General features: G+C 45.5%; 2 protein-coding genes across 5 annotated transcripts in view; both read right to left on the bottom strand.

The window, feature by feature from the left end:
- Positions 1-308: 308 nt before the first annotated feature.
- LOC147012062 (uncharacterized) lies at positions 309-18,224 on the bottom strand. The gene is made up of 3 exons (XM_085858197.1): positions 18,092-18,224; positions 16,136-16,402; positions 309-4,487 (listed from the first exon to the last, which is right to left on the bottom strand). The coding sequence occupies exon 3, from the start codon at positions 4,365-4,367 to the stop codon at positions 3,354-3,356; it is 1,014 nt and encodes a 337-aa protein (XP_085714323.1). The 5' UTR covers positions 4,368-4,487; positions 16,136-16,402; positions 18,092-18,224; the 3' UTR covers positions 309-3,353.
- The window catches only part of SUZ12 (SUZ12 polycomb repressive complex 2 subunit), an 86,296-nt gene continuing 75,822 nt past the window's right edge, over positions 16,741-27,214 (bottom strand). For all 4 annotated transcript variants that reach the window (XM_085858194.1, XM_085858193.1, XM_085858196.1 and 1 more), the window contains 7 exons: positions 24,734-24,825; positions 22,582-22,725; positions 21,869-22,026; positions 21,525-21,723; positions 20,106-20,185; positions 19,759-19,966; positions 16,741-19,586 (listed from right to left, as the gene is read on the bottom strand). In XM_085858194.1, coding sequence (XP_085714320.1) covers positions 19,443-19,586; positions 19,759-19,966; positions 20,106-20,185; positions 21,525-21,723; positions 21,869-22,026; positions 22,582-22,725; positions 24,734-24,825 — 1,025 coding nt within the window. In that variant the 3' untranslated portion in view covers positions 16,741-19,442. The remainder of the gene's footprint in view (positions 19,587-19,758; positions 19,967-20,105; positions 20,186-21,524; positions 21,724-21,868; positions 22,027-22,581; positions 22,726-24,733; positions 24,826-27,214) is intronic.

Raw genomic sequence — 27,214 nt, forward strand, 5'->3', positions numbered from 1 at the left:
TCCACCCTGCTCGATCAGCTCGAGACGTGAACTCCACCCTGCTCGATCGGCTCGAGACTTGAACTCCACCCTGCTCGATCGGTTCGAGACATGAACTCCACCCTGCTCGATTAGCTCCAAACGTCAACTCCACCCTGCTCGATCTACTCTCGACGTGAACTCCACCCTGCTCGATCGGCTCAAGATGTGAACTCCACCCTGCTGGATCGGCTCAAGATGTGAACTCCACACTGCTCTCGCCGTGTACTCTAACCTGCTCGATCTGCCCTCGACATGAACTCCACCCTGCTCGATCTGCTCGAGATGTGAACTCCACACTGCTCTCGCCGTGTACTCTAACCTGCTCGATCTGCCCTCGACATGAACTCCACCCTGCTCGATCTGCTCGAGATGTGAACTCCACCCTGCTCGATCTGCTCGAGATGTGAACTCCACCCTGGTCGAGATGTGAACTCCACCCTGCTCGATCTGCTCTAGATGTGAACTCCACCCTGCTGGATCGGCTCGAGATGTGAACTCCACCCTGCTTGATCTGCACCAGACATTAACTCCTCCCTGCTCGAACTGCTCTCGACATGAACTCCACCCTGCTCGATCTGCTCTTGATGTGAACTCCACCCTGCTCGATCTGCTCGAGATGTGAACTCCACCTTGCTCGATCGGCTCCAGCCATGAACTCCACCCTGCTCGATCTGCTCTTGACATGAACTCCTCCCTGCTCGATCTGCTCGAGACATGAACTCCACCTTGCTCGATTTGCTCTTGACATGAACTCCACCCTGCTCGATTTGCTCTTGACATGAACTCCACCCTGCTCGATCTGCTCTTGACATGAACTCCACCCTGCTCGAGATGTGAACTCCACCCTGCTCGATCTGCTTTCGATGTGAACTAAACCCTGCTCGATTGGCTCAAGATGTAAACTCCACTCTGCTCGATCGGCTCAATATGTAAACTCCACCCTGCTCGATCGGTTCAAGATGTGAACTCCACCCTGCTCGATCAGCTCGAGATGTAAACTCCACCCTGCTCGATCTGCCCTCGACATGAACTCCACCATGCTCGATCGGCTCAGGACGTGAACTCCACCCTGCTCGATCTGGTCTCGACGTGAACTCCACGCTGCTCGATCGGCTCGAGACGTGAACTCCACGCTGCTCAATTGGCTCGAGACGTGAACTCCACGCTGCTCAATCGGCTCGAGACGTGAACTCCATGCTGCCCGATCGGCTCGAGACGTGAACTCCACCCTGCTCGATATGTGAACTCCACCCTGCTCGAGAAGTGAACTCTACCCTGCTCGATCTGCTCTCGACATGAACTCCACCCTGCTCGATTTACTCAAGACGTGAACTCCACCCTGCTCGATCTGCCCTCGATGTGAACTCCACACTGGTCGATCGGCTTGAGACGTGAACTCCACCCTGCTCGATCTGCTCTTGACATGAACTCCACGCTGCTGGATCTGCTCTCGATGTGAACCCCACCCTGCTCAATCTGCTCAAGAAGTGTACTGCACCATGCTCGATCTGCCCTCGACATGAACTCCACCCTACTCGATCTACTCTCGACGTGAACTCCACCCTGCTCGATCTGTTCTAGACGTGAACTCCATCTTGCTCGATGTGCTCTAGATGTGAACTCCACCCTGCTCAATCTGCTCAAGACGTGAACTCCACCCTGCTCGATCTGCTCGAGACATGAACTCCACCCTACTCGATCGGCTCAAGACATGAACTCCACCCTGCTCGATCTGCTCAAGACGTGAACTCCTCCCTGCTCGATCTGCTCTGGATGTGAACTCCACCCTGCTCGATCGGCTCCAGACAAGAACTCCACCCTGCTCAATCTGCTCCAGACGTGAACTCCACCCTGCTCTAGACGTGAACTCCACCTTGCTCGATCGGCTCCAGACGTGAACTCCTCCCTGCTCGATCTGCTCTTGACATGAACTCCACCCTTCTCGATCTGCTCTGAATGTGAACTCCACCCTTCTCGCTTGTCTCCAGACATGAACTCCACCCTGCTCGATCGGCTCCAGACATGAACTCCACCTTGCTCGATCTGCTCCAGACGTGAACTCCACTTTGCTCGATCTGCTCTCGACGTGAACTCCACCCTGCTCGATCGGCTCCAGACATGAACTCCACCCTGCTCGATCTGCTCGACACATGAACTCCACCCTGCTCGAGATGTGAACTCCGCCCTGCTCGATCGGCTCCAGACGTTAACTCCACCCTGCTCGATCTGCTCTTGACATGAACTCCTCCCTGCTCGATCTGCTCTTGACATGAACTCCTCCCTGCTCAATCTGCTCTTCACATGAACTCCACCCTGCTCGATCGGCTCCAGACATGAACTCCACCTTGCTCGATCTGCTCCAGACGTGAACTCCACTTTGCTCGATCTGCTCTCGACGTGAACTCCACCCTGCTCGATCGGCTCCAGACATGAACTCCACCCTGCTCTATCTGCTCTCGACGTGAACTCCACCCTGCTCGATCTGCTCAAGACGTGGACTCCACCTTGCTCGATCGGCTCCAGACATGAACTCCACCCTGCTCGATCTGCTCTTGACATGAACTCCACCCTGCTCGAGACGTGAACTCCACCCTGCTCGATCGGCTCCAGACGTAAACTCCACCCTGCTCGATCTGTTCTTGACATGAACTCCTCCCTGCTCAATCTGCTCTTCACATGAACTCCTCCCTGCTCAATCTCCTCTTGACATGAACTCCTCCCTGCTCGATCTGCTCCAGACATGAACTCCACCCTGCTCGATCTGCTCTTAACATGAACTCCACCCTGCTCGATCTGCTCTGGATGTGAACTCCACCCTGCTCGATCTGCTCTTGACGTGAACTCCACCCTGCTCGATCTGCTCTTGACGTGAACTCCACCTTGCTCGATCTGCTCTTGACGTGAACTCCACCTTGCTCGATCAGCTGCAGACATGAACTCCACCCTGCTCGATCTGCTCTTGACATGAACTCCACCCTGCTCGAGACGTGAACTCCGCCCTGCTCGATCGGCTCCAGACGTTAACTCCACCCTGCTCGATCTGCTCTTGACATGAACTCCTCCCTGCTCAATCTGCTCTTCACATGAACTCCTCCCTGCTCAATCTGCTCTTCACATGAACTCCTCCCTGCTCGATCTCCTCTTGACATGAACTCCTCCCTGCTTGATCTGCTCTTAACATGAACTCCACCCTGCTCGATCTGCTCTGGATGTGAACTCCACCCTGCTCGATCTGCTCTTGACGTGAACTCCACCTTGCTCGATCGGCTGCAGACATGAACTCCACCCTGCTCGATCTGCTCGACACATGAACTCCACCCTGCTCGATCTGCTCAAGACATGAACTCCACCCTGCTCGATCTGCTCTTGACATAAACTCCACCCTGCTCGATCCGCTCTCTATGTGAACTCCATCCTGCTCGATCTGCTCTTGACATGAACTCCACCCTGCTCGATCTGCTCTTGACATGAACTCCACCCTGCTCGATCTGCTCTCTATGTGAACTCCATCCTGCTCGAGACGTGAATCTGCTCGAGACGTGAATCTGAAAACTCGAGACTGCACCCTGCTCGATCTGATCGAGACATGAACTCCATCCCACTCGATCTGCTCCAGACATGAACTCCACCCTGCTCCATCTGCTCTTGACGTGAACTCCACCCTGCTCGATCTGCTCCAGACATGAACTCCACCCTGCTCGATCTGCTCTTGACATGAACTCCACGCTGCTGGATCTGCTCTCGATGTGAACCCCACCCTGCTCGATCTGCTCAAGGCGTGTACTGCACCATGCTCGATCTGCCCTCGACATGAACTCCACCCTACTCGATCTGCTCTCGACGTGAACTCCACCCTGCTCGATCTGTTCTAGACGTGAACTCCACCTTGATCGATGTGCTCTAGATGTGAACTCCATCCTGCTCAATCTGCTCAAGACGTGAACTCCACCCTGCTCGATCTGCTCCAGACATGAACTCCACCCTGCTCTATCTGCTCTTGACATGAACTCCACGCTGCTGGATCTGCTCTTGATGTGAATTCCACCCTGCTCGATCTGCTTGAGACGTGAACTCCACCCTGCTCGATCTGCTCCAGACATGAACTCCTCCCTGCTCGATCTGCTCTCGACGTGAACTCCACCCTGCTCGATCTGCTCCAGACATGAACTCCTCCCTGCTCGATCTGCTCTCGACGTGAACTCCACCTTGCTCGATTTGCTCTCGACATGAACTCCACCCTGTTTGATCTGCTCTAGACATGAACTCCACCCTGCTCGATCTGCTCTAGACATGAACTCCACCCTGCTCGATCTGCTCTCTCCGAAACCCCCTCGCCAAGTGGACATTGCCCCTTCGATCCTCCTCTCTTTCGCCCCTGGGGTGTGGCTTCCTCACCTCCAAACCTGGGAAGGCGGGGGCTCCTCCTGTTGTTGTTTCAGGGATTCGGTCCCTAGCCTACGGCTTCACTTGGAATATAAAAACATGGGGAAAAAAAAAATCACAGATGGAAATCCCGTACAGGGGAACTTATTTTTACTCCCGAAGCTATTCAACACCACACCAACCCTCATGTGGTGACACATAACACTTAAGCTGACAGATTCCCTGAAATATACCTCAAGGTACTTCTGCCCATCCACAAACCATGCTGCACTATACAACAAGGACAAGGAAATCCAACACAGGTGGAGGTCATTCAGCCCATCATCTCTGCACGAACACCACACCAACCCAAGATCATTTTAATTAATGAAAAAAATATGTTTATATTTTTTTTGTTGTAATTTTTTTTTCTTCCCCTCGGAGAGGGGGCATGGGCTTGGTTAAAAACACACATCAACCACACAACCCCCTTAACAAGACCCCCACCAACAGCACACCATACACAATCACCCATCAATTCTCAAACTACCTAAAAGTCTTATTAACATCCCCATACCCCTCCATCTCCATAACTTCCACGTACATATCTAATTCTAAATTAAACTTATCTACTTTTTCTGCTGCCACTACTTTTCCAGGGAGACCATTCCATGCATTAACTACTCTCTGAGTGAAAGTCCCCTGCGTTACTACCATCTTAACTCTCCTCTTCTTTACTCTCAGGCCATGGCCGCTCATTCTATCACTGCATACTCTGTTCAATAATTCATCTTCACTTATTTTATCTGTACCTTTCATTATCTTAAACATCTCTATCATATCTCCTCATAACCGCCTCCTTTCTAGTGAATAAAACCCTGTCTCCTTCAGCCGCTCCTCATAGCTGAGTCTAGCTCGGCCCGGAATCAATCTAGTAGCCCTACACTGAACCTTCTCGATGGCATCGATGTCCTTCCTGAGTTGTAGTGACCAAAACTGCACACAATATTCTAGATGTGGCCCTCACTAAATTCCTGTACAATGTTAACACCAGCTCTTTTGATTTATAATTGATCCCCCTCCAAATACAGCCTAAAACCCTATTTGCTTTACCTATAGCTACCTGGCATTGTGCTACCTGCTTACCTCCCGTATCTATTACCACCACCAGATCCTTTTCCTGTGTGACACACTCCAAAATTACCCTTTGCATCCTGTAATCTCGATTTTCATTGTTCTTTCCCATCCTCAACACCTTACACTTGCTCAGGTTAAATTACATCTGCCAGTCTTTTGCCCAATCTATACAAGTATCAATACTTTCCTGTATCTGATCACCACCCCCACTGTTATCCACCTTACCTCCAAGCTTTGTGTCATCCGCAAATTTGGAAAGCTTACTCTTCACCCCATTATCCAAATCGTTGATGTAAATATTGAATAGTAATGGTCCGAGTACTGATCCCTGAGGTACCCCACTACTTACATCCTCCCAGCAAGACATCCTCCCACTCACAGACACTCTTTGCTTCCTACCACTAAGCCAGATTGTAATCCAATTAGCTACCTGACCAGCCACTCCACAAACCCTCACTTTGGCTAACAACCTCCGATGTGGTACCTTATCAAAAGCCTTCTTAAAGTCTAGATTTACTATGTCCACTGCCTTTCCCTCATCCACACAATCAGACACTGCTTCATAGAACTCTAAAATATTTGTTAAACAGGAACTACCTTTGGTAAACCCATGCTGACTACCTTTAATTAGTTTGTATTTGTTTAAATGGTACCTTATCTTGTCCATAATTAATTAATGTCTCCAACACCTTCCCCACAACTGAAGTCAAACTAACAGGTCTATAGTTTCCCAATTCTTCTCTGGATCCTTTCTTAAATCATGGTGTTACATTTGCTACTCTCCATTCCTCCGGTACCTGTCCTGACTCCAGGGAACTATTGAAAATATCCGTTAACATCTCGCTTACCTGCTCAGCCACCTCCATCAATACTCTCGGGTGAAGATTATCTGGACTCGGAGCCGTATCTACTCTTAGATTTCCTCGCTGTTCCTTTACTTCCTCCACTCCAACCTGGATCTTCTGTAAAAGACCTTCTTCACCTCCTCGATAGATACTCTCAGCTGTTGGCAATTCTTCTGACTGTTCTTGTGTAAAAGTTGAAAAATACCTGTTTAATAAGCCTGCCATCTCACCTTCATCACGAACCACTCTCCCGGTTCTATTCCTCAATGGGCCCCACACTGGTCAGAACCTGTTCTTTTCCCCTGATATACTTATAACCTTCCTCTCTACAATCCTATCTGTACTATTAAATCGATTCATCTACCCCCATAATCATAACAATATCACCACAAGTGCATCAATCTTGCAACTGTGTTGTTTGCATTGCAAACTCTTCAACCTTGTTCAAAATGAAATGAGCATGAGCTTTGACTATGCCCGTTCTATCTTTAGCTGTAGCCTTCTCTATAAACCTTTGGATGGACTTAAAATGAAGTGACCAATTGCGGGTGAATGAAAACTTAGAAATTTAAATGCGATATGATTTTGCTGTGAATTTATTTGAATCGGGAGCAGTGAAGTTAATTTTTACCTTCTCTGGAATCATTCCAGATAAGGTATCGTCATCACGCACCGTCCGTCCGTCTCCTTTTTCGACTTCTCCGGCCAAACCGCTGGGCCGATCCGGCTGAAAATTTGCAGCAACCTTCCTCTCCTGACCGGTAACAGGAATTTCAAAACTCGTTCTGGTCACATGACTTTAAGTAGGTCAAAATGGCCGACTTGGTAAGTTTCTTGAAAAATCTTCTCCAGACCCACCAGTTAGAATGCCACCAAATTTGAGTAACAACATTAGGCCAGGGTCGGGAGGTTCCGAGGTCATGCTGATCATGTGGCTGGAAGAGTGTCAAAATGGCGGTCGTGCAAATTCCTTGCAAAATCTTTTTCTCCAGACCTCCCCTTCAGAATGTTACCAAATTTGGGTTACAACATTAGGACAGGGTTTTGATATTATATTGGGGAGGTCATGCCGATTACATGACCGGAAGTGTCAAAATGGCGTGCTTCGTAACATTTTTGGAAAATCATGTAAATTCCTTCAAAAATCTTCCTCACCAGACCCACCAGTCAGAATTCTACCAAATTTGGGTTACACCATTAGGCCAGGGCCCAGATAAGCCACAGGTCCAGCGGTCCTATTTTTTTTTTTTAAACATATTGTTACAGTTGTGGAAATTCGCATTACACCATACAGAGTCCTCAGGTGAGATATCTCGGTAAGTCCATGTGTAGTTAGCCCAAACCTGTTGTATAGAGGGAATATGTGTGATTCATCCGGGCTGCGACGCTTTGAGTTAGCCATTTTTTCTTTCTGTATTGTTATTTTCGACCATTAATCCCCCAACAACTCAAACACCACCACCTTCGCCTCTTTACCTCCACAACTCCATCCCGCAAACATCGCTTCACCACCATGCTCAAACAACGCCCGCCAACAACCAAAAACTCCCACTACCTCCACCTTTCTACCACACGTCGTGCCATGGGCTGCGAATGCGTTCCTTTGGCTTCAAAAAGCGGATCAGGAATGCTTCACGCCTCCTTTTTATCCGTCTAATGACCGAACATCGGGTAGTGTAGCACCGCCTCCGAACCCGCTGTGAATGCATTCCTTTCGCCCCGTAAAGTGGATCAGGAATGCTTCACGCCCCCTTTTTGCCCGACCAATGGCTGAACCGGTGGCGTGGCCCCGCCTCCAATCGCGTTTTGATCCGAATATTTGCATATAGGCTCCTCCTGAGGCCTATAAAGATGCGAGCGCAAGGCAACTCGCGAGGAGTTGGAGAGGAGTTGCAGGGGAGTTGGACGTAGTTGGAGTTCGCGCGGTTCGGTTGCAGGCGGCTGGTCGAGTTCAAGTTCAAGTCAAGGGAAGACGGCGGTCGGCAACGAGGTTGCGGTGTGGGGGTCGCTCGTCTCATCGCGGGGTCCAAGCCAGCTAGCCATTCCCCTCTCCCTGAGTATCAGCAATTCCCCCCCACCCCGCGCTGAGATTGTGCCGGGGGGGGCCCGTTCCTCCCCCACCCTAAACGTAGTGCCAACAAAACCGCTCGCGCGGAGCACGCGGGAGAGGACTCGCCGACCACGCCAGGGCATGGAGTCGGGGCGCAGCTGCGCAAACATTGCGGCTTGCCCACCATCGCGTCATGAGGAGGCGGGTAAGACCTTCTCGGTCTCGTGGACCTGGCCGCTCCTCCAGGATCCACGCCCATTTGGTCTACGGACCTGTCTGCCACCTTGCCTGTGAGGGTGGCTTTCTTTTCTTTCAGGTTGAATGCATGCTGTGGCGCCGTGTCCAACAAGTAAAACTGTTTAAGTGCATGTAAATAAAGCTTTGCTTTTATTCGGTTGGAGCTCTGCATCCTTGCATTTGCTTTTGTTGCATTTTGACTGTATGGCTGCATATACGTGCTTGCGTGTGTGTGTGTGTGTGTGTGTGTGTGTGTGTGTGTGTGTGTGTGTGTGTGTGTGTGTGTGTGTGTGTGTGTGTGTGTGTGTGTGTGTGTGTAAATAAAGTGCATTGTGTGAACTGTTTTCCCGTTTCGCTTCGTCTTTTCCTTGTATTGAATCTCCATCTTGCATCACGTAAGGGATTGATAGTGGGTTTAAAACGCCCGGTAATTAATCGGAACCGTCAAGGCCCATGATAACTCCGCTCGGTTATCCCTGTAATACGGAACGAACCGCTTAAGCGGTTCGTGTCCGGAGTCGGCCTGTGGCGTGGTACGATCGCCCGGTTGACCACTCGCGCAGGTACTTAGGTAGGTCGAATTTGGCGAGCAACCCTATCCTGCGCGGGTGGGCAATTGGCACGATCGTGGTGAGGTTAAACCCCCACCCGTGACTGGCTCCGGGCGGTAGTTCCCAGAGGGTCACGACTGAATTGTCCGTCCGGTGGGCGACGCGTCGCAATTCGAGTTACGTGGCCGTTCGCACGCCGGCGGGCGCCAATTCGCAACAATATGCTCATCATTTTATATCACTATCGGAGTAAACAGAGACAAGTAAAGAAAATAACTCAGAAAGCCAAAAAGAGAGTATGAGAAGGACATGGCTAAGAATATTAAACATAATAGCAAGGCTTTCTTTAAGTATATCAGGGGAAAAGACCAGGTTATGACCAGTGTGGGCCCATTGAGGAATAGCATCGGGAGAGTGGTTCGTGATGAAGGTGAGATGGCAGGCTTATTAAACCAGTATTTTCCTTCAACTTTTACACAACAACAGTCAGGAGAATTGCCAACAGCTGAGAGTATCTATCAAGGAGGTGAGGAAGGGCTTTTACAGAAGATCCAGGTTGGAGTGGAGGAAGTTAAGGAACAGCTGGGAAATCTAAGAGTTGATAAGGCTCCGGATCCAGATAATATGCATCTGAGAGTATTGATGGATGTGGCCGAGCAGGTAAGCGAGATGTTAACAGATATTTTCAATTGTTCCCTGGAGTCAGGACAGGTACCGGAGGAATGGAGAGTAATAGTGAAGCAGCATAGCAAACCTGTTGTGCATTTTGTGATACAAGCACCAAATTTGGCACAAATGTACAATAATATGTTGCGAACATTTTCAGATATTGGGCCACTTGAAATTCTCTCTTTATGTCCGCCATATTGCATTTCAAAATGGCCGCCACTTGAAATCGACATTTGCGATTATCTCTGGACGTAATGCAGCTATTGACTTGATTCTGGTGTCTAAATGTATGTTTTTGGGGGCAAGGAATCCAATGGTACCATTTTCAACTTAATATTATCTATCACAGTCTGTTATATAATTTTATTTGGAAATTATCTAGGCATATATTGGATTCAACACAATACTTTGAAAAGAATGTCTTAGTTCTGTAAATGACTTAGGTATAATACTGACATGCTACATGGTCTAGTATTTGAGGCTCGGTGTACTGGTATCTGAGGCTGGGTATATACCGGTACTGAAGATACGTGTACACAAACAGTCATGTTAACAAGTTCAGCATTGCCACAAGTGCATGTATGTTGTTGACTCATCGTCATGTGCAGTCCCCTTCACACACAGAGAGGGCTGTGCACTGAAGGGCAGCCTTTTTGCACTTGCAGCGCCTCACACACCCTTTCTTGCACTTGCAAGAAACCAGCTCAATGTAGCTGTGAGCTGCCTCAGTTAGCCTGGTCCAGTAAGGTGTGTACTGTCCTTCTCCAGTCCTTGACCAACCCCAGTTGGTTGGTGGAGGGAGCTCTGGTGCTGGCAGCAGTATCTGACCCCACACATGTCCACCTTGATACACTGCCCTCTTGACATGTTCCTCCAGAGCTGCCTTCATTGGAGGGATGAGCTGCACATTGTTCTTCCTTGCGAAGAGTTTCCTCCTGGCCTTGTCAATGTCTGTGCATTTGCTGGTTCGATCATACAACAGGATCACAAACCTCTCGATGATGCACATTGCATCATCTGGTATGTCACGAGGTGCAGAGGACAGCAGCAGCAGTGCCTCAGTGAGTTCTAGCAGTACCGTCCAGACTGCCCACGCAGTCTTCTTGCCAAGTCTATGAAAACAAGACACAGTGTCGCATCCAGTTAGAACGTGGAACATTGGCAGTGCACGAGCCTTCTCTCGTCCCAATCCAGCTGCTATTTCGTGTGCTGCTCGGTATCGGAAACTCTGGCCTGTTCCGAATGCCAGCCAGAGTTTGTCTTCTGGTTGCAACTCCTGTGCCAGGGACACTGCCAGCACCACAACATCGGTGCCTACAGTCCGGATGAGTATTGCATGGTGTCCATGCTGGACTGCGTGAGATGCATGCAGCAACATCAGACTGTCAGCTTCTTCATGGTTACATGGGGCGAGTGAGGTCAGATCTGGCAGTGGTGGCTTGCTGAGTACTGCCTCTCCATCAGTAATGACGAGTTGCTTGTCCTCCTGGTCAAACCATTCCATGAGAGCTGCTGAGAGGAACCTGAACAACTCGGTCTTGTTGCTGTCCATTCGTAGGAAGTTCTGCCAGTTTCCTGGTATGGCTGCGGCAGCCACCACACGTCTCCGCACACCTTGTCCCCGCTTTGCACGTGTACTACCTTTCAGTGAATCAGCAAGGTAAGTATCCCAGACCAGATCCAGGCCTGATACTTTTTGCAGCTTCGTGAACATATATGGGATGAAGATCTGTTGTGCATACTCTTCAAAGGTCTTTGATGCAGCCGGCTTCAGCATCTGGACGATGGCTGCTCCATCAAGCAGAATACAGGTCGTGACAGGAGTCTCTGTCTTTGCATCGGAGACTTCTTCCAAGCATGTGAGGAGATCACTCTTGGTACCAGTGCAGAGGCTTCCACCATCAGACAATGCAGGAGGACATGCCCGATTCTTGTGACAAAAGAACTCCTCAAGGTTTCCATCCCTCGTCTGGCAGCCAATGTACAGGCGTGCGAAGAGTTCACGGTCATTCTTGATGGAGGCGAGCTGTTGCTGACCTATGCTCTGGCTTCTTGGCGTGGAAGTGCTGAACACTTTCAGCTTGTTACGAGGAATGGGTGCGTCCACTGCCTTTGTTCTGTCCAACAGACACTCTCTGGTGAAAGCCTCGAACTGCCCTTGGCCAATCCTCTTGGCATTCATCACGGTCTCCACAGCAGCAGGATCTGTGATCTCCTTTATGTCCAGTTTGACTACATCCTGACTTTCCTCCTCGAATGGGTTGCCCATCTCCTCTATGACACCGACGAGAGAGCGAACATCTTTCACAAATGAGGCCTGTACACTTGGCGTCTGATCATGATGACGTGTGTCTGCTGTTTGCCGTCTCCAGTGTTGGTTCCCATCCTGGAATTCTTCGATCACCCTGGCAACTTCTGGTCCCGCAACCATCCAGCGACGTAGGGCACGAGGGTTGTCAGTGAGCCCAACTGCTCCACAGTCTCCTTTGATGCAGGCATTATTCTGCTCATGTGCCTGGTCAATCCGGATTGAAGAGAACACCCTCTGTGTTTTCTGAACGGTGAAGTGGCTTTCCCTGAATTTCCTGGCTACATCTGGGTGTTTGATGGTGAGTTCGGCCATGTCCTTCAGGTGCACTGGTATCCACCTAGCATAGTGGGTGTGATCCAGTGCATGGAACCAGAGGACCAGCTCTGTCAGATCATCGAGGTACATCATTAACGATCCCTGATTGAGAGAACACACATACACTAGAACCAACAGTTCTAGTTCCAGCACGGTTGCCCAGTCGTGAAACTAGGGGACGTCTTCTCCTCTCTGGCAAAACCAGTCTTCAAACTCCAGAAGGTCCTCTGCATCCCTGGTTTCTCCTAGACAGTAGTGGTTTTAGGCACGGTGTTGCAGGATGTACAGTACTGCTGCAGTCACTTGATGTGAATTTATATTTTAGACTGCCAGTATATATATGAGCTTGTCCGAGTTGTTATTCGTGATTTAGTATAGTTTTTTTTTTAATTTATATTTTCAGAACTAAGACATTCTTTTCAAAATATTGTGTTGAATCCAATATTTGCCTAGATAATTTCCAAATAATATTATATAACAGACTGTGATAGATAATATTAAGTTGAAAATGGTACCATTGGATTCCTTGCCCCCAAAAACATACATTTAGATACCAGAATCAAGTCAATAGATGCATTACGTCCAGAGATAATAGCAAATGTAGATTTCAAGTGGCGGCCATTTTGAAATCCAATATGGCGGACATAAAGAGAGAATTTCAAGTGGCCCAATATCTGAAAATGTTCGCAACATATTAATGTACATTTGTGCCAAATTTGGTACTTGTATCACAAAATGCACAATTCTTTTGAATATTTGGGCTAAGCCACCCCACTATAACGAATGTAACACCATGATTTAAGAAAGGATCCAGAGAAGAATTGGGAAACGATAGACCTGTTAGTTTGACTTCAGTTGTGGGGAAGGTGTTGGAGACATTAATTAAGGACCAGATGAGGAACCATTTAAATCAATACAAACGAATTAAAGGTAGTCAGCATGGGTTTAACAAAGGTAGTTCCTGTTTAACAAATATTTTAGTGTTATATGCAGTGTCTGATTGTGTGGATGAGGGAAAGGCGGTGGACACAGTAAATCTAGACTTTAAGAAGGCTTTTGATAAGGTACCACATCGGAGGTTGTTAGCCAAAGTGAGGGCTTGTGGAGTGGCTGGTAAGGTCGCCAATTTGATTGCAAACTGGCTGAGTGATAGGAAGCAAAGAGTGTCTGTGAGTGGGGGGATGTCTTGCTGGGACGATGTAAGTAGTGGGGTACATCAGGGATCAGTACTCGGACCATTGCTATGCAATATTTACATCAACGATTTGGATAATGTGGTAAAGAGTAAGCTTTCCAACTTTGCAGATGACACAAAGCTTGGAGGTAAGGTGGATAGCAGAGGGGGTGGTGATCAGATTCAGGAAAGTATTGATACTTGCATAGATTGGGCAAAAGACTGGCAGATGCAATTTAAATTGAGCAAGTGTAAGGTGTTGGGGATGGGAAAGAACAATGAAAATAGAGATTACAGGATGCAAGGGGTAATTTTGGAGTGTGTCACACAGGAGAAGGATCTGGGGGTGGTAATAGATACGGGAGGTAAGCAGGCAGCACAGTGCCATTCAGTTAAAGGCAAAGCAAATCGGGTTTTACGCTGTATTCGGAGGGGGATCATTTATAAATCAAAAGAGGTGGTGTTAACATTGTACAGGCAGTTTTGGTCACCACAACTCAGGAAGGACACAGATGCCATAGAGAAGGTTCAGCGCAGGGCTACCGGATTGATTCCAGGCCGAGCAAGACTCAGCTATGAGGAGCGGCTGAAGGGGACAGGGCTTTATACACGAGAAAGGAGGCGGTTACGAGGAGATATTATAGAGATATTTAAGATAATGAAAGGTAGAGATAAAATAAGTGCAGCTTAATTTGTCTACTCTGTTGAATGTGATAGGACCAGGAGCCATAGCCCTGAGACTGAAGAAGAGGAGAGTTAAGACAATGGTAAGGAAGGGGACTTTTACTCAGAGAGTAGTTAATGCATGGAATGATCTCACTGGAAAGGTAGTGGCAGCAGAAACAGGAGATAAGTTTAAATTAGAATTGAATAGGTACCTGGAAGTTATGGTGATAGACTGATAGAGGGGTATGGCGATGTTGACAGGACTTTTCTGTAGTTTGAGCATTGATGGGTGATTGTGTGCAAGTGTACGGAGTGCTGTTTGTGGGAGTCTCGTCAAGGGATGTTGTGTAGTTGATGTTGTATGTTTTTAACCAAGCCCATGCCCACTCCCCTGAGGGGAAGAAGAAAAAGAAAAAAAAAACTGCAAATACTTTAAAAACTAGAACGGGCACTCGGTAGAGCGCATACCTTCGCCGCCGCAACTTTTTTCCGGGCACATTTGAAAAACGTCATTTTAAAACGTCCATGACGTCACAACCGTCAGTACGATTGATGTCAAATTTGGTGTGTAACCTCCTTGAAAGCAGTCCAACAAAATGGAATGATAAACACTGAAAAATTAAAAAGTTGAAAAATGACGTCATCTTTTGACGCACTTCCGGGGACGTCACGTCCAATCGGGGACTACCATTCTGAAAGCTCGTAGTTCACTGAACGTTTTAACGTTGGTTTCATGTCAATAGCTCTATTAGATCTGCAGCTATGCCTACAAGTATAGTTTGACCTTGAGTGTGACCTTGACTACAGAGTTAATTGGCAAAACCTGTACATCAATAAACAGATATTTTGGTACTGATCCTAATGCCTGGATTTGGGAGACTTTGCTTTATAAATTATATAGATATTTGAATGTAAAATATCAGGACATTTTTGCCACAATTGAAAAACGTCATGTTCAAACGTCAATGACGTCATAAGGGTCAGTCCGATAAAAAGTCAAATTTGGTGTGTGACGTCCTTAAGGTAAGTCCTACAAAACGGTATGATCAAAACTGATGAGATCCAAAATTGAAAATTTACGTCATCTTGTGACGTCATTTAGACGCACTTCCGATGACGTTACGTCAAATCCGACACTACATATCCGAAAGGTATCTCGTCATGGAACAATATGGCGGTGGTTGCATGTGGATAGCTGTATTATGAAGGAAGTTATGCTCAAAAGAGTGTTTTTGACCTTTTCATGACCTTGACCTTTGACCAGATCGCTCCCAAAATCTAATCAAATCGTCCTTGGATACTCATGAATCATCCCTCCAAATTTCATGCAATTCGGTTTAATACTTTCTGAGTTATGCGAATAACAAACAAACACACATTCACAAATAAATAAATACACAGCGACCAAAACATAACCTTTCGCAGAATGCGAAGGTAATAAAATTTTAAAAAAATAATTTTTTTTTTTTCAATTTGCATTTTCTTACTTGGATCTTGTGTGGATGAATTAGTGTCGTGTTCGTGCAGCATGATGGGCTGAATGGCCTCCGCCTGTGTCTGATTTCCTTGTATCATATGCACTTTTGCACAATGGCAATATTTCGAGAACACCATCTCACTGCGTTTTAAAAAGTACACATTCTGACAAAAATGTGTCTATGGTGTAGGTACCCAAGAAATGGTCTGTCCTTTTGGTCAAAGACCACTGCTTTACGATGAATAGTGCATAATACTGCGTTGTAAATGTTGTCATAATTCCAGGGGCTGTCAGAATAGTTTACAGGTACACACACTCACCTCTGAGCTGTCTAGCCAGGGTTCAAATGTTGGCACAGCAATAAACTCATCCTGGTGTTTTGCAGACAGGGTGATGCATCAATTTGTGCGCTGTTCATCAGAAGGCATTGGTAGTTGGTGGACATTAAAGATCCCACGGTGTCTTTCGCAAAGTGTTGGCGAGTTATCGCTCACACCCTTAAATTACAAATTCCTTCCCAAGTCACCTTCCACTGAAGGTCAGGCCTGGCCAGCAGTTTTGTGAAAGACTTGGGCCAAATACGTTCCCTGCATGACCCCACAAGAAGGTGGAAATAATTGTGCAAACATAGTACTAAATAGTCGTGGTCATTTTCTCATCGGCAGGTTTCAAATGAATGTTTGGTTGAGAAAATTGCTGTTATGTATTACGAGTTGACACACTGACACACGCACCATTCCGAGTCACACCAGCCAAACTCGATCTGCATATCACATGAACGAGTCAATTTTGCCATCCCCCCAATAAATAAATTCTACAATCATTTCACCTCGACACACTGCACCGAACATGTAAATCAATGCCTTGGACAGTCACCGTTTAATCAAAAACAGTGGTAGGTATTGAATAACAAAAAAGAAAAACATCCAAAGACTAGTCAATTTTATTCAAAACCAGGCACAATATAAACATAAACACAAATAAAGAGAGAGTATCCAAAAGAACGACTGATGAAGGCCTGGTTCAGAACGTGACAAAATGTGGGCCAGAACAATGGGTTATTGTACATTGTAATGGCACGGCCCCTTTCTAGCTAAACGAGCCAACAGCTTCCAAAGAAACCTGTTTTATTGTCACGTTCTTCAAATCATAAATAGAGTAATACAAAAAAACTTCCAAATATTCTTTTGAGACAAAAAAAAAGTAAAGAAGTAAAAATGCAAAAGAAAAGCTGCCTGGTGGTTGGGGGGGGGAAGGGGGTATGGGGGGAGCATAAACGGAGTTGCTTTTGACAACAGCAACATATTGGTTGAAAAGTAGAAAACTTTAAAGGTTATATTATTCATTTTATTTTTAAGCTCTGAGTTCTTCGTTGGCCCCACCAAAATACAGGGCAAATAGACCTGCCAAGACATTCGGTTCAAGAAATCGGCAGGAAACGATATTTCAAAGTGAAAAAAACCTGTAGTGATAACTTATATAATTTTGCGGGAATTTCTGTGCATTCATCATACAAAGGAAGGAAGATGTTTAAAAAGAAAAAAAAAGAAGAAGAAAATAATAAGCAAAAACAAATAGCATTCTCAAAAGCTCGTAATAATATGACAGCAATGATAAAATAATTATCAATCATGACAAGCACATACATACCTTGGTACCGCAAAAACCCATGTTTCGAGAGGAAAAAAAAAACAAAGAAACAAACAGTCCAGTGAAAAATATGGGCATAAGGAGATGAAACGCATATAAAAGCCACGAATGGCTTTTAATGCACCAAATGGTATAAAAGCTGCAACATTCGATCCAATACGCATCGGTTCTCAAGCCTGATAATGAAAAGCAAATCAATTGATCCATCCAATACAAAGTCCTCAATGAGGCACCGCCCACTTCAAAAGGTTGTGGTGGCTTCCTGATTTTAAAACGGGGAGGGGGGGAGAGGAGTGTTGGAAGAGTGGTTGACTAAATCAGATCAGGGAGGAGATGGACAAAGAAAAAAAAATGCATCCCTTAAGTGGGCATTACATTGAAAGCCAAGAGTGTGGCCTTCGTTCACAGCAGGCATGTGCCAAGTTTGAGTCTCATTCAGCATCATTGGTGTAAATGAAGCAATGACAGGTAATCAGGTCAACAGACATTGACCAGCCTGGGAAGCCAAGGCATAGGTAAAGTACATCCATCTACCTCTGTAAAAGAGGATCTGAACATTGTAAAAACATTGTAAAGATCTGAACATTGTTAAAAAAAAAAGTGTAAAATTCCCTTTCAAAACTCACACGGCCTTTCTTGGGCTGCTTCTTCTCAAGTCGGCTCTCATGCCGAACTCGGATGATTCGTACTGCGACCATGATTGTATTTGAGAACCGAGCTGGCAATCCACATAAGAAAAGCACTCGGCTATGACAGATGATGGAGACGGCACGCCCTGCTGGCCAAAATGGCAACTCCAGTCATTGCCAAGAAAAGTATTGGGACCGACAGCACGACATTCAAAAGATCTTCTGAAAGATAATTATCCATTCCGACTGCTTCCAAAAGAAAACCTGCCATTTTGTGTTTGCCCTGTCAAAATAGCATGGGGAAATTGTCAAGGAAATCCGGTTGTGAGGTTTCACAAAAATTCAAGTGTTGGTACCAAAAACACAAAAAATAACTTAAAAAACAAATCAAATATAGCATGCATTCCACCAACTACTTCTGAGCTTTTTTGTTTGTTTCTTTGTTTCTTTTCTTTTTTCTTTTTTTTTTTACAAAACAACAACAAAAACTAGACAAACTGTTACTCAACAGCTGCCGGAGCAGAAGCCGATGCGAGTCGGCACCGTGCCGTTCGACATTTTAAAAAGCATTTCCAAGAGGAATACAACAGGCGATTACAAAGCATGATGGGCCAACCAGGATAAATGCGAGAAGACGGGAAACAATAATTGGCGCTACGACCAACAGCTGCACGATTATCCCGTGCTGGTTTGTATATTTTTGGTGTTCATAGTGATGCTAACAGAGCATCACGATTGTAATCAAAAACAAAAACGATAAACGAACTGCATTTCAATATTGTTCCAGCTCCCTTTACCCCTCATCCCAACTGGTGTGAGGGGATAGGTTGGGGGTGGGGGCAGCAAGTGGGAAGGAGGGTAAAAGGAAAAATTCAGTGTACGTTTTCAGACCATAGTGCATGTATGTGGTCTCGGCACAAGTTGCCGACACACCGTGTCTGTACAAGGTGGGATCTTGAACCGGTGGGCCAGGCAAAGCGTTTTCAGTCATCCAGCTGTACCGAAGGATGCAAAGCATTCCAGGATGGGTTTTTATCACAACCGACCTCAAAATGTACTTGATTTGTCAGCACAGACCTGACACACAGCACTGATTTGAGCCTGAATTTTAAAGGGCAGGTTAAAGTTTTGCCATGTGTGGTGAAGCACAGGAGTCCAACGAGATTTTGGGGAGAGGAGGAACTGAATTATCATGATGGGTGAGAAAATAATAGGAAGAAAGAAGGTAAAGGGAGTCATTGAAATACAAGAAGACCCAGTCCAGAAACGGGGATGGGGGGGGGGCGTGGGTGGAGGGGTTGTGAGGCATCCATTTGATGAAAGATTCTCTCTCACTCTCCCTCTTGGCTCAGCAGCTATGCAAAGAGTCCTGGCTACTTCCATCAACTCCTCCGGCCTCGTGCTCCGAGGGGGAAAAGCTTCGTGTGTCAGATACCGAGCAAGGTGATGGGGTCGAATAGGGGCTTGGAAAGGCAGCCAGCTCCCTACCATCCTGACAGGGGAGTACATTTGTAATGGCAAAACTACAATGATAAATGAAGAAGAGTACGTACAACAGCTTTATTTAAACAACACCCCGAAAGCAAACTTTTGTATAGATTTACACATTTACACAACTTGATCTTTACTTCATTAGTTTTCCTTACCCATCTCTTGAGACTCACCTCTGCATCACGGGTAGACTTCCGATCACATAATTTTCGCAAGCGAGCCATGGCAGCTTCAAGTGCAGCCTGCCCAATGAGGTTGAAGTCATGAAGGCTGACAAGGTGCAAGAGAAGATTACGCCACAGGCCCAACTCCAGCAGGCGAGGACCCCATGCGTCCACGAACAACAAAACGGCTTTGGACATCTGGCCATCGGCAATGAAGCTTGAACCAGTATGGAATGTGCAAGGGGGACGACAGTGGGTGAGGTTTAGAAAAGGATTTTGCTATTTGGTTGGCAAAATATTTGATACAAAGGATTGCTTGAGACTTGAACAAAGCATACATACAACCAAACACTTACCTATGCTTCATCACATGTAGATTCCACATCTTCATGAGCTCCTTTTCACCCTCGTTTACATCCATGAACTCGTCTATTTGCTGCAAGGCATGCAGGAATGCATAATGATCATCACATCGGTGGATTTAGGGACTATCATCGCTACAACAAGGTGATTGGCTTGACTGCAAATTTTCGTCCCATCATGAAGCTGAGAGATTGGTGATTTTAATGAAATATTTTTTTTGCCCATCAATCATGGAGGTAATGAAGCTTGATGTGAGCTTGAAATTCAGCATTTCAATGGTACAGCCAAAGTGGCTTTGAGTTTTCTTGGGTGACGAACAAAGTTTTATTCACTTTGCAGTTCTTTAGAAACCACCAAGGTTGTTGATTATTGTAAGTTAACAGCCTTTATAAATGAGTGTCAAACAAAGTGCTGAAGTAAATAACAAGAAGTGTCATTTTACAGGATCAGTCAATACCTTGTGTGTCCGTCCTTTGCCTTCTTGAATGCCATCACTCTTTTAACCATGCTTTCTGTATACGACGGAATCGCTCTTACAGAATTATTGTGCCAAATATCCCGTAGTACATTCCACAGTTCCGTAAGGTTAGTTGGGTTCATCTTGTTCTTCTGTTTCCAGGTATGACCTCGATATGATACATGTTCAGACTTTTGGATGGCCATTTCAACACTTACAGCACATATCGGCTGAACACATCCCCACACTTGTCAATTCAAACCTGGTTCAGCTGGTTCACAGCGACACAGAAGGAAGACGAGGACTTTGTGGGCTTTACGGAAAATGATTTACCAGTACCTTAATAGCTATGGAATTAGATATATATATATATATATATATATATATATATATATATATATATATATATATATATATATATATATATGTGCAGGTGAAATAACTAATTAAATCTATTATAATTAAACTTGCAAAAAAAGCTTCTGTTTGTATCTCCTTGATCATTTAACTTGGGCCCCCAGTGGTTATGCTACGTGCCGTATGGCGAAACAGCTCACACATGAGTATACCCCACCGTTGGAATTTTTTGAATCAATTTAACGTATAGCCCATGGGTTGTTTGCCTGAAATGAGGGTAGTTTACCATTCTTTGACAAACAAGAGCAAGTTTTAAGGGTCTTGCAAAGAGTCTTACTTCAAAAGATAGAGTCGACAAAATATCTGCAGACAAGGTGATGAAGGAAACCCGAGATGTACATGGAGAGCTCATACACGTTATGCAAATTGGGGTTGTTGATAATATTTATATTGTTACAAATCTGCAGATGAGCATGATGCTACAACAGCATAGCATGCAAAAGTGAGGGTTGGAAAAATCCAATGGGAATTTCAAGCAATGACATTCCATCACATCGTTACAAAATAGTAAGACAGAGTGCCAGAAACAATGACCAACCAGGATGGTTTTCTCACGTAGCCATTCGGGGTCATTCTCATCTTCGCTGTCTACATCCATCTCCTGCGGACGAAGTGGCAGACAGGTGTCGCTGTGAAAGTACAAGCGATCGTGCCCACTGACGTAAGGCCGCTGCTGCTCCACCTCCAGTTCCTCAGATTCCAAAAATTCAGACAGACTGGGCTTGGGTCTTTTAGGCCTGAAAAAAAGAAAGAAAAAACAAATAACAACATGATGACAAGTTAACACAAAAAGTGGAGATTAACATGGGTATTTTAACGCCAAAAGGAAGTTAAAGAAATGGAAAATGTGTCCAGGCATTTTCCATGTTGTAATATACTGACCTGCAGGCAAGCACGTACGTCACAGCAGTGCGCTTTACTGGCCCATTTCGACTGAAGGCAAACCCTGGCTGAGAGTGTGTATCCTGTGGATTACCCGCATAGGAGCCGTCGTAACTCTCATTCACAGAGACATCAATCCGTGCACCTTTTGGATGAGGCTAAAGGACAGGACAGATATAATCAACATATTCCATTACTAACAGGAATAAAATTGCTTGTGACAAAGGAAACCAAGAAAACAAACAAACAAACAAACAAACAAAAAAAAACAAAAGTGGTGGTGTTTATGGGCAAAAGGAAAGATATACACATAAAGGCCTAACACATGAAATGAAGTTTTCTTTCCCGAAGAATTGTCTGCTTACGAGATAAAGGACATTGCTTACTCCTTGGTTCTCGGAGCACCTGACAGTCCTAAGCTCTCAGAACCACCAACAGTCACAATTTTAAAGGCTTTCGCAAACCAGATGAACCTCTGTTGGCTGATCGAATGACCAATTTAACCTTCAATCTTGTCAAAAGAATTCTAAACCCCAAATTCCTAACTGGGTGATAGAAAAAATTAAATAAACTGCAGAAGCTAGACCACAATTGAATACTAATCAATCATTCAAAAGGACATCTTACTCCAACTCTCCTCATGTGTGAAACTGCTCATTGTTTGAGTTGATCTATGCACATGGTCTAGGTAAGGTTCAATGGAGGATACTGACCACATAGTTGAAGATGAACCTTCCATGGCAAAGCTTGAGATGCTTGAGCAGGCTGTACAGCCGACCACAATTCAGTGTACACCAGGGACAGTGCAGATCATCCCTTGCCTCAGTCTGCTGCCTCAGGTTGCTATTGTATAGGAACTGCACAGAGATGTGATTGAATACAGAGAGGGCATGAAAACTTGGATGAGCTTCATAGGAGCATCCAGCGATGAATTATCTGCTTGCAGATCCCAGGTGTGTTCACAATGTATGCATAAACAAAATTTGACATTTACCGATATTGAAAACACAAGAAAACTTTTGCACACAAAGAGGCCCATTAGCCCATCATGCTCTTGTCATATTTTGGTATCTCCATGCTCATGGATTTAGTCGATCCAATTAACAATCCTTCAATAAATATTTTGCATTTAGCTTAACATCTACATTCAATTCCACCCATCGGCAGGGTCTGTGATAAAGGTGCTGCCTAAAAGTACCACTCTTGTGAAAGATACTGTGCAATCACATAGGACAATCAGCTATGTCTTATTTAAAGCAAGACTTACGTAATCTGCAATGCAGCACCTACCTCCAGCACTCAAAATAATAATAACAAGATGGCTGACGAACCATGTGACCTATGACATCATAAATTTACATTCTTCCTCCAATCCTCCAGTGGAATACGTGTGTGAAGTTTCGTGTTAATCGGATGAGGTGCGTTTTTTCTATCCAAGATGGCTGCCAAACCGTGTGACTTGTGACATCATAATTTTTACTATGTATGCAGACGTGATGGAAGATGATAGTTGCAAATTTTTGCTTCGTTAGGTTATGTGATTCCAGAGAAAACATTATTTAATATTTTCTTGAATCCAACATGGCTGCCAAACCATGTGACCTATCAATTAGAAAATATCAAAAGGCACCAGTTCACCACTTGCTTGATATGTGTACCAAATTTCGGAAATATATCTTGAGGGGATTTGTAGTTAAGCTCCGGAAACAAAATGGGACGGACGGATGGAACCCATTTCTATATCCCCCGCCAACTTTGTTGGTTGGCGGGGGATAACTCGCATCCGTTGAAGACAAAGTCTTCGATATCCCCCGCCGTAGTAAATGAGGATTAACAAACTTAAATTCCCTAAGCGTGTGAAATATGTATGTGAAGTTTCCCCTTGATCTGACCAGCCGTTCTGGAGAAGATGTTTGAAGGTTTTAGGGTAAATTCAATATGGCCGCCAAACCATGTGACCTATCAATTAGAAATTAACAAACTTCTGAAAGGATGTCTTGGGGAAAGTGTGTGTGAAATTTTGCCTCAATCTGTCGAGCCGTTCTGGAGAAGAAGATTTAAAAAAAATTATTAATTTTCAATTCAAGATGGCTGACAAACCATGTGACCTATGACATCATAAATTTAGATTCTGCCTCCAATCCTCCAGTGGAATACGTGTGTGAAGTTTCATGTTAATCGGATGAGGCGTGTTTTTCTATCCAAGATGGCTGCCAAACCATGTGACTTGTGACGTCATAATTTTTACTCTGTATGCAGACCTGATGGAAGATGATAGTTGCAAATTTTTGCTTTGTTAGGTTATGTGATTCCAGAGAAAAAACATTATTTAATATTTTTCTTGAATCCAACATGGCTGCTAAACCATGTGACCTATCAATTAGAAAATATCAAAAGGCACCAGTTCACCACTTGCTTGATATGTGTACCAAATTTCGTAAATATATATTGAGGGGATTTGTAGTTAAGCTCCGGAAACGAAATGTGACGGACAGACGGACGGAACCCATTTCTATATCCCCCGCCAACTTCGTTGGTTGGCGGGGGATAATAAAAGTTCAAAAAAAAATTATGATCATGGGTATATAATCTATTATAATCTAGAGCAAGACAAAATAAATAAATGAATTGATGTCATCTTGACTCAAACATACTCCTTACCAGACTCGAGCTAACATGGGTAAGTACCGTAACAGCTCAAATCAGAACATTTTATGACCATTGTTCCAAGGTGTTCATATTCACAAAACTTCTGAGAAACACTTACAAAGTACGCCACAGAAGGAATTTGAGAATGTGGATTGCAGGCATTAAAGAAGTGTAGTTAATTGGGGATAAAACAAACTATGGGATGATGAGAGATACCTGGTAGAAAATTCGCATTTTCTTCTGTGGCTCGACCGTCGCCGAATCTCGTTTTCCTTGAACTCCCCCAGGCAAAAATGAAGCATTGGGACCTGAAGAGCAAAATCCAGACAATCAAAGCCAAACAAAAGAACATGCATTTCTCCCAACCACACAGAAATGCTGAAACTAAGCAGATGTGATGCTATTCAAAAACGAGAGCTGAGGGATCATCCATGTTGTCGTTCAGCCAAGCAAAACAAGGAAACCATCCACAGAATGCTAAGATGACAACCTGAACATAGTTAAAAAGGCCTACAATTAAAGCTTAACACAGTCAATGGTGATAAATGCAGGGTGGGCCATAAAAAAAGGTAAATAAAACAAAAGAAAACCATTACGCCACCAGTGACAGTTATGAAAGATTTTTATGAATGAGGTATTTGTTACAATCCTCACGTTTCGATACTTAAACTACACATTTTCTTATGCACAGCAACAGGTTATGCATAACTTTCTGAAGGGTGTCTTGCATAACTCCCGAGATAGTCTGAATAACTGCATCTTTCAAATCAGAAAATGTGGTTGGTTTAAACTGAAACACTCCCTTTGACTTGATCCCACAAAGAAAATCCAGTGGTGACAGGCCATGGGATCTGGGGATGAGGGTGGGGGGTGGGTGGGAGTGGTGGCATGGGAATTAAGTTCTGTGACTGATAATGTGAGTGGGAAATTTTTCTTTCATTCAAGCGAGGAATTCATGAGAGGTGAGGGATGTGGCTCCATCTGGTTGAAACTGTACATTTTCATTATTTTTCACCAGGTTCCATCGGTAAATCTTCAGCATGTGAAGATAACGACTTAACATCGCAGTTCCTGCTTTGGTTATTAGAGTCTTTAAAAAATAGGAATTGTAGATTCGTGACAAACTCAGTCCACACCAGATTGTGATTTTGGGAAAGTGAAGTGATGCTTCATGTTCTTGTGGCTTTTCCAATCGCAAAGATGTGTTATTCTGTGTATTAATCAACCCATTAAAGGTCCCATGACACCCAAAAGTACTGAAATTGCATATATACTGTATGTATATGTATATGTATATATATATATATATATTGTTGTGGTTACCAAATTCGCAAACCACCATTCAGGTCCCTTAGGTGAGGTATCTCGGTAAGTACATGTGTAGTTAGGCCCAAACCCGTTGTCTAGTGGGAATACACGTCATTTATGCGTGCTGCGACTCTTCAGGATAGCCGTTTTTCTTTTACTATCTTTATTTTGGACCAATCGCCATTGTTACCACCACCAGTCACAACATCAACCACCAACCACAACGCCGCTTCACCACAACCGCCACACCTTCACGTCACACCTCGCAACCGTCGCATCGCCACCGTTCTTGCGCCGCTTGTGGGTACCGGTGTTGGACTCGTGCAGGGCGCGCGCCGAACAGCGTGTACAAAATCACGGATTTTGTGCTTCAAAAACGGATCAAAAACGACACACGCCCACTTTTTGCCGTCCAATCGGTGAGCGAGGGGCGATTTGGCCCCGCCTCCAGGGCGTTGGAGGGCGATCGATATATGCAAATTTATGGATCAAAAAGCATTCACGCCCACTTTTTCTCGGGCCAATGGGGAGCGAGGTGAAAGGTCGAAGGGAGGGGGTCAAAGATGAGAGGGCGAAGCCACGGGGCTGATATAAGCGACCGTGTTCATCAGAAACACCAGAACAGAGAGTTAAGACTTCGCGGGCGGTGGAGTTGGCAAGAAGGAGCTGGTCGTCGTGTGCGTTGGAGTCGGAACGGAGGGGACGGAGCTGTGGAGAGGCGGCGAGGGCAGACGAGGGGGTGCTCGCGTCGTGCAGGGAGCTGCACCCCAGGGAGGCCGACAGCGCGACCTGGCCGAGGTGGAGACGCTCGTTGCGGGGAAATAAAAATCCTCTATACCCCGAGCATCAGCAACCCCCTCCTGTTTCCCCCCGCGCTGAGATAGTGCGACCAAGGGGGCCCCTTTCCCACCCCCTACCAGACACTGCCCGCGAGGCCCGCGGAGTTGAGGCACCATCGCCACTCCGCGTCTCATCACCAGACGGGTAGGCCCGACCCGGTCTCGGCCTCAGGCCCGCCTCATCCTTGAGGGTATTCTTTCCTTGGTTTTGGGTATGTGTTGTCGGCGCCGTCTGTGAAGTAAAATTGTATAAGTGTTGCCGTGTGCTCGCGTAATCGGTAGTAGATCTGCATTGTCGCATTTGCTTTTTGTGTAAATTGAATTGTGTTTTTCTTTTCTGTGTGCTTATGGTGGAATTGTATATGTGCGCTTTCCGTTCATCGCGAATAAATGTGCTTTGTGTTGAACTGTTTCCCGCTTCGCTTCGTCATTTCCTTCATTGAATCCTCATCTTGCTTTACGTAAAGGGTTGGTAGTGGGCTGAATACGCCCGATAATTAATCGAACCGTCGAGGCCGACGATAACACCGCTCGGTTATCCCGATAGTAC

Source organism: Eptatretus burgeri, chromosome 15, assembly GCF_056783735.1.
Source record: "Eptatretus burgeri isolate ZD-2024b chromosome 15, Ebu_testis_v1, whole genome shotgun sequence".
Taxonomy (NCBI): Eukaryota; Metazoa; Chordata; class Myxini; order Myxiniformes; family Myxinidae; genus Eptatretus; species Eptatretus burgeri.

Coding starts and splice junctions, on each gene's coding strand:
- LOC147012062 (XM_085858197.1), bottom strand. CDS start 4,367: ATGTCCACTTGGCGAGGGGGTTTCGGAGAGAGCAGATCGAGCAGGGTG.